Raw genomic sequence first — 7458 nt, forward strand, 5'->3', positions numbered from 1 at the left:
TTTTTATTTTTTTTTTTTGGTTTTTTGAGATAGGGTCTCACTATGTAGTTGAGACTGACCTGGAACTCACTATGTGTAGCCCAGGCTGGCCTGGAACTCACAGCGATCCTCCTGCCTCAGCCTCCTGAGTACTGGGATTACAGACATGCGCCACCAAGCCCAGCTGACTTTATGCATTTATGACAGTGCTTTTTGTTTGTGTTTAGTGCTGGAGATCAAACCAAGGACTATGCACATGCTAGGCAAGCACTGTACCACTGAGCTACACCCTCAGCAACAGAAAATGGGTGTCACTGTGTAGAAGGGTCGGGATGTCCAGTGGTGCTGCCCAGATTTCCCTTGGTTTGACTAATGGCAACTCTAGGGAGTGCTGTTGAACCGCACTCCCCCCTTTAGAACCGTCAGTTACAGTGTTCCTAGTTGCAAAATGCGTGCTATGAGTCCTAGGTATTAAGAAATGTAGTAAATATATAGAAGGCTTCTAAAATAGGAAATCTGCTTTTGTGTAGTTAAGAGAGAGTGTTGTACAGTAGTCAGAACTATCCAGAGCTCCAACATCAGATTGCCTGGATTTCAGTCCTAGCTTTGTAAACCATGTTAACTGTGTAGCCTTGGGCAAGTTACACATGCTATCTTAAGATTTAATTTTCTTAAAGATCCATGAAAATGGTGACAGCAATATCAACTTCTCAGAGTTGTGAGGACTGATACTTTAAGGATGTAGGGCCAGGGATTTGGCTGAGTTGTTCCGCTGCCTGCCTCACAAGCGCAAGGACTAGGGTTCGGTCCCCAGTACCAAAAAAAAAGAAACTAAGGGTGCTACAGGTTGGCATAAGCCTGGCATACAGCAAGTGTGCAGTAAATGTTAGTCATTGATCAGAACTGGCTATTTCTGAAAGCCTTTGGAGCTTCTCCTCACTGATGACACAGTGACCTTCACTATATTACAAAAATCTTTCCGGGCTGGGGATTTGGCTCAGTGGCATCACGCCTGCCTTGCAAGGGTAAGGTCTTGAATTTAGTCCCTGGTACCACAAAAAAAATCTTTGTTACACTGTCTTGAGGGGAGAAAAAAAATGCAAATTTCAAAAAGAAAACTCCATCTAAGCTTCTCCTCACTGATGACACAGTGACCTTCACTATATTACAAAAATCTTTCCGGGCTGGGGATTTGGCTCAGTGGCATCACGCCTGCCTTGCAAGGGTAAGGTCTTGAATTTAGTCCCTGGTACCACAAAAAAAATCTTTGTTACACTGTCTTGAGGGGAGAAAAAAAATGCAAATTTCAAAAAGAAAACTCCATCTAAATATGAGTTGGTGGCCAGTTAATTAACACATCAAAAGCTCTCCCTTTAAGAACTTTATTGAAAATTTAAAGGTAAGACTCTTGAAAAATTAGAAAATTTAGGCCAGGCACCATGGAATGTGTCTTTAATCCCAACTACTTAGGAGGATTACTTAAGCCCACAGGTTTAAGACCCACCTGGATAACACAAGATCCTGTCTCTAAAATAAAACAAATAATACAACAAAAATGTGGTGCTAATTGTTTGTAATACAATTCTTTTCTCCTTTATTTTCCAGTTTTGTTTTGTTCATTTGTAGGCATCAAACCCAGGGCCTTGTCCACACTACACATGCACTGTACCATTGAGCTACATCCCCAGCTTCTTATTTTGTTTTGCTTTAGTTTTTTGGTTTTGGGTTTTTTTAGACAAGTTCTCACTATTTCCAGCCAGCCTTGCACTCCGTGTGTAGCCCAGGTGCGTTCCCTCTTCTCTGGACCTCAAGTGCTGGGGTTATAGGCATGTGCCACCATGCCCAGCCTTTTCTTTATCCTTACGCTTCAGAAAAGGTCATCCCCACTGACATTCACAGTGATCTCACATGTCCCCAAATAACTCGTCTCCAGAATTCATCTTGCTGAGATACATATATATCTATTTTATCTATTTTTTACTGTGAAAACTCTGCCATATCTTGTCCCGATTACTGTTATTCTTTCTTTAGTAAAGTGGTTTGCTGAAGTGAGATAATTAGAGTATAAGGAATTTAGGACACAGTAGTCTATCTATGTTAGTACAGTGGTTCCAAACTTACCCACAGTTTTGCTCCCATAGTTTCTGCTGCTTTCACTCAACTGTGATCTGAAAATATTAAATGGAAAATTCCACAAATAAAATATTCACAAATTTTAAATTGTACACTGTTGTGAGTAATGTGATGAAGTCACTCCATCCCTCACAGGACGTGAATCATTCCTGTGTCCACATTAATTATACTACTCACCTGTTAATCACTTACTAGCCATCTTAGTATCAAATCATCTGTTGTAGGATGTCAGTGACTGTGTTTGAGTAACCCTTATTTTATTTAATAATGACTCCGTTGTGCAAGAATAGTGATGCCAGCAATTTGGATATGCCACAGAGAAGCCATAAAGTGCTTTCTATAAGTAAAAAAATGAAAGTTCTCAACTCAAGGGGAAAAATCATATGCTGAGATTACTAAGATTTATGGTAAGTTATTAGTGTTAACCTTTTACTGTACCTAATTTATGTTGAACTTTATGATGGGTGTGTATGCGTTGGAAAAAACTCCATAGTTTCAGGCATCCACTGGGGGTCCTAGACTGTATCTCCGGTAGATAAGGGAGGACTGCCGTTTAAGGGAAATTCCCTCCTACTCCTTCCTTACATCTGCATACTTCTCTTACTTTCAGGAGGTTGGCAGAAGCATTTGATATCAGTGATGATTCTGATCCTTTCAATGTACGTTCATCAGGGTCAAAGTTCAGTGACAGTTTGAAAGATGATGCCAGGTACGTAACTTGTTACCTACTTGCTTCATTGTGGCTTATGAGTGAGGCTGATATTTTAAGACGTAGTAACTGATATGTGCTCCTTCTGGGATTAAGCCAAGTAAACTGTGTTTTGTCTGTTGTATGAGATTATATGATATATAGAGCTGGGCATGAGGGTGCATGCCTGTAATCCCAGCACTTGGGAGGCTGAGGCAGGAGAATCACCACAAGTTTGAGACCAGCCTACACTACATAGTGAGACCATGACTCAAAAAGATTGAGGGAGAGAGAAAGGGATTATATGATATTTAATCCTTCCTTAGTTTCCTCAAAACTCCCCTTGAGGGGCTGGGGATTTAGCTCAGTGGTGCCACACCTGCCTTGTAAGTATAAAGTCCTGAGTTCAATCCCTGGTACCACAAAAAAAAATATTCCCCTTGAGGAACTGAACTTTGAGTGGAGGGGGGGTGGCCAGGGTGATTAGATTCCAGCCTACCAAGAGCTGGACTAGACTGAAGTGAAGTATCTCTAGGATCTCTAGGCCACATTGCACCTCTGTAACCAAGTCCTGTTGTCCTCACTTGGGGTAGTAACACTTTTTTTTTTTTTTTTTTTTTTTTTTGGCACCGGGGATCAAACTTGGGCCCTTGTGCTTGCGAGGCAGGAGGCAGAACCACTGAGCTAAATCCCCAGCCCAATAACACTTTTTATTTTTCTCCTGTTCCCTGACCTTCTGGTAGTTGTTTTTCCTTCCTTCTCTTCTTGTCTTTGTTTTCTCTCTCCTTCCCTCCCTCCCTCCCTCTCTCTCTCTCTCTCTCTCTCTCTCATTTTTGTATTGTTTCATAACATTCTGTTATCTGACTTCCTGACATCTGCAGTTTTTCTGCCAACAGTGTCTATTGTGTGTACTTTATAGGCAGACATAGGTAGAAGGGCTTCCTAGATGGGCAGGAATCAGATGAATTAACTGTGATGGTTTCTCATTTCAGGAAGGACTTAAAGTTTGTCAGTGACATTGAGAAGGAAATGGAAACCCTCGTGGAGGCCGTGAATAAGGTTGAACTGAACATTTCTCTAAAGCTACATTTATAAAAAACCAAGTCCCAGAAACACTTTCAGCCTAGAGTATTTGTAGGAAGCAATCACAACTTCCTTAAGGATCTTTCCTAGAAACTCAAATATTATAACAGTTATGGAAGCCTGTCCTGGTTCAATCATTGCAGAAAACTCGTTGCATTAATCTGCAATCAAATTAAATGTAAATAAAAATCCCAGCTCAGTGATGAAGAATAGCAAAAACAACTCTAGACAGGACGGGCTTAATAGTGATAGACGAATGAATGAGTGGAATACTCAGAAGACCTGCAAAGATCTCCAAAGAATTGCACATGATAGGAGAACGCCCTCTTTCGTTATTACCCAGACCTTTAGGGAAAGATAAAAATTGTCTGACTAGTGCTGAAGAGCAGTGGGGAATAGACTTCTGAAAGAGAGTGAGGCCCCTGTCCTGGAGGTTACTGGGGTGTCTGGGAAGGAGCTTTAATGAAAAGTCTCATTTAGTCAGAAGCAACCAAACTGGAAGTGGGGGCAAGATGGCTCCTTTAGCTCCATAGCTAATGGTGGTAGTTTTCTTTTCCACCACTTCCCTCCCCTCTCTCCTTCCCTTCCCTTCCCCTCTTCTGTTACTATACCCAGCAGGAATCTTATGTGAAGGAGAAAATGGAATGCGTTGCTCCTCTCCCAATGAGGAAACCTGAACAAATATATTTCTCAATTTGTGCGTCTGTGTCCGCATACTTAGAGTTTTTAGTGTAGACCAAACTTTTATAGAAGTGTCATTTTATTGCTTTTAAAACTTCACTTTACTTATTCCTTTCTTGGGATTGTCACTCCCCAGTTACAGGGCACCTCAGGAGGAGACATTACTGTCCACCAAAGTCTTAATTCACTTACTCTTTGTCCCTCACCCTGCCCATATTCTCACAACAGCTCCCATCCTCCCAAACTCCTCCAGACCTGTGTGGCATTTAGTGAAATGCTATACACTGTGAAGCTCTAAAATCCACTTACCTCTTACTGACCAAGTTGTTCTTGTGGTAGGAAGGACAATTGTAAGTGTTCTCTGTTTGCAGTTACTGTTTCCTTCAACACAGGGAAAGAACAGTAAGAAAAGCCACTGCTTCCCTCCCATGAACAGAGACCACCGCCGAATCATCCATGACCTGGCCCAAGTTTATGGCCTGGAGAGTGTGAGCTACGACAGTGAACCAAAGCGCAATGTTGTTGTCACTGCAGTGAGGTGGGTTGGTCTTGCTGTCACCAGAGCAGTTCTTCAGTAGGATCCATCAGTATTTTCTTTCTTTACTTCTCTCTTGGAAGAGCAGAAGGAAACCTGCCTCTCTTGGACCTCTACTTCATGATGATCTCTAAAGGTCTGGCCCGAGAGTGAAGCCCATGACTTAGTACATAGGGCAACTTGCCCAAGGTGCATGGGCTTCTGTCTGCCCTGATCCAAGGCAGCTGCTGGAGACAGCATTCAGCATTCCCCTGGTTTTGTCCTCCCAGCCCAGTGGATACAGAAAGAATACTGGCATGCCTTGTGAACAATATTCTCCCATCAGAAGAAACAGGCAGTAGTGTGAGCCTGAAGGGGCAGGGAATGCCTAGGACCACCATCAGAACCTGAGGGATTAGGAAGAACTTCCCAGTGAAGAACAGTGAAGTGTGACATGTAAGGAAGTAGGCAAGAGGCCCAGCAAGGGTGGGAGGAAGGAAGAGGCTTGAACACAAGTGGCCATGCTTGGGAGGTGGCGGGTCATATCACGAGTGCTCAGCAGCACCATAGTGCCAAAGTCATGGACTGAGTTTCTAGCTGTCTGCCTATCTCTACAAATGATTCTCACTTTTCAGTACCTTGTGTTTTGGCTCTTATCAGAGGAAAGTCCATCTGTCCTCCTACCACCCTGACAGCTGTGCTTGAAAGGGAAATGCAGACACGGCCTCCACCACCCATTCCTCATCACAGACATCAGACAGACAGGTAAGGATTTTTCAGCTGCTTTCCAGACGGTCACATCTGACTAGAGAAGCCGTAAGGCTGAACTGTCCTTGGTTAGGGTACCAGATATAACATTTGTATAAGCCACGGGATCCTTGAGTTTGATGTTGGTAATGCTGATTCCACTCCGAGAAAAGCAGTCACTGGACGTAATTTCCACAGCGTCCATAGTGACACGGGGGAGTAGGTTCAGCCTGTCACAGCAAATGATCTAGAGCTGGAACATCTCAGGTAACAGTAGTTACTCTGAAGATGGATGTGGTGTTGGGGGCACGAGTTGGCACCAGAGGGCACGGGGAGGTACTTTCATGTTTTGTTCTGTCTACTTCTGTATGGTTTGAAAGATTTTTACAACAAAAACATAATAACAATTTCAAGAGAAAAGAAAACCAAGCTGACATGCAGTGAGTCTGCCAGATGTTTTCTCAAACAGGAGCAAGGGAGGCTCACCTTCCCTCCTCCCACCCTTCTTCCTTAGCAGGAGAGGAGCCCACCTGCTCTACTTTGAACAAGGCAGTGTGGCTGACAGTTACTCTGAAACCCAAAGGGGTCCCTGCACCTTTCTTGCTTTCCACAAAGAAGTCTTAGCAGGACCTCTTCCGTGTTTCAAAATGCTAAAGGATGATTAGGGCAGTTTGCAAGGTCACTGTGAGGGTCATAGCCATTGGTGTCCCTATAGAACCAGACAGGACAGCGTCATCCACGAGCACTGAGTGTCAGGTAGCACTACAGGACCAGCTCTTCTACCCCTAGGAGCAGACAGCCTGCATTCTGCATATCCACAGGCAGTGGTCTGAGAATGTGAGGGATGTTTCGAGATACTGCCACAGCTGTGTACAGTTCCACAGATGTAACCTGTGGAGTCGCTGGCTTGTTTATGCCATTCTATCTCTCCCTAACCCTTTTTTGTTTTTGTTTGTTTTGTTTTGTTGAGACACAGTCTCCCTGTATAGCCCAGGCTGGTCTCAAACTCACAGCTATCCTCCTGCTTCAGCCTCCCGAGTGCTAGGATTACAGGCAGCACCACCACGCCCCGCTTACCCCACTGTGTTACTAAAGCTTCACAAATGTTTAAATAGCTGATCCTTAACTTTCTGAAAATCTGTTTCTGTTTTCCCCGAAGAAGGAAAGATTGATCATTCTTTGTTTGCTTTTCAGGAATCCTGGGAGCACTAATTTACAGAAGATAGCTAAGGAGCCAATAATTGACTACTTTGATGTCCAGGACTGAGATCAAGACGTACTTAGATAAAAGAATGGTTAGGTGTAGTGAGACTCATTTGCCAGCAGATAAATCATGCTTGTTCCTCACTGCCTAGCAGAACCATAGCTCTCTTATACTGATACATCCAAAGCATGAGTGTGTCAGAAATCCCCTTGTCTATTCCTGTCTATATAAAGTGTTCCACTGTGGCCATATCTCTAATTATATGATCATGAGGTTTCCAGCCATGTATTTGAAAAGTCTTCTCATACTATCACTGTGATTGCTTTGACTGTTGGGGGAATATTGAAGTTTATTTGGACAAACCAGAATTTTAGCCCAAAACTGACTTCGTGGCACTTAGGCAGAGTCCCCACTGACACAAGCAAGTCC

At 43.3% G+C, this 7458-nt stretch overlaps 1 protein-coding gene across 4 annotated transcripts in view; it reads left to right on the forward strand.

Annotated features, from left to right (window-relative positions):
• Nucleotides 1-7254, forward strand: part of Nfx1 (nuclear transcription factor, X-box binding 1) — a 61841-nt gene extending 54587 nt beyond the window's left edge. For all 4 annotated transcript variants that reach the window (XM_010619202.3, XM_010619203.3, XM_010619204.3 and 1 more), the window contains 5 exons: nucleotides 2723-2821; nucleotides 3793-3859; nucleotides 4957-5102; nucleotides 5739-5843; nucleotides 7020-7254. In XM_010619202.3, coding sequence (XP_010617504.1) covers nucleotides 2723-2821; nucleotides 3793-3859; nucleotides 4957-5102; nucleotides 5739-5843; nucleotides 7020-7092 — 490 coding nt within the window. In that variant the 3' untranslated portion in view covers nucleotides 7093-7254. The remainder of the gene's footprint in view (nucleotides 1-2722; nucleotides 2822-3792; nucleotides 3860-4956; nucleotides 5103-5738; nucleotides 5844-7019) is intronic.
• The last annotated feature ends 204 nt before the right edge of the window (nucleotides 7255-7458 follow it).

Source organism: Fukomys damarensis, unplaced genomic scaffold, assembly GCF_012274545.1.
Source record: "Fukomys damarensis isolate Sample0158 unplaced genomic scaffold, DMR_v1.0_HiC HiC_scaffold_36, whole genome shotgun sequence".
Lineage (NCBI taxonomy): Eukaryota > Metazoa > Chordata > Mammalia > Rodentia > Bathyergidae > Fukomys > Fukomys damarensis.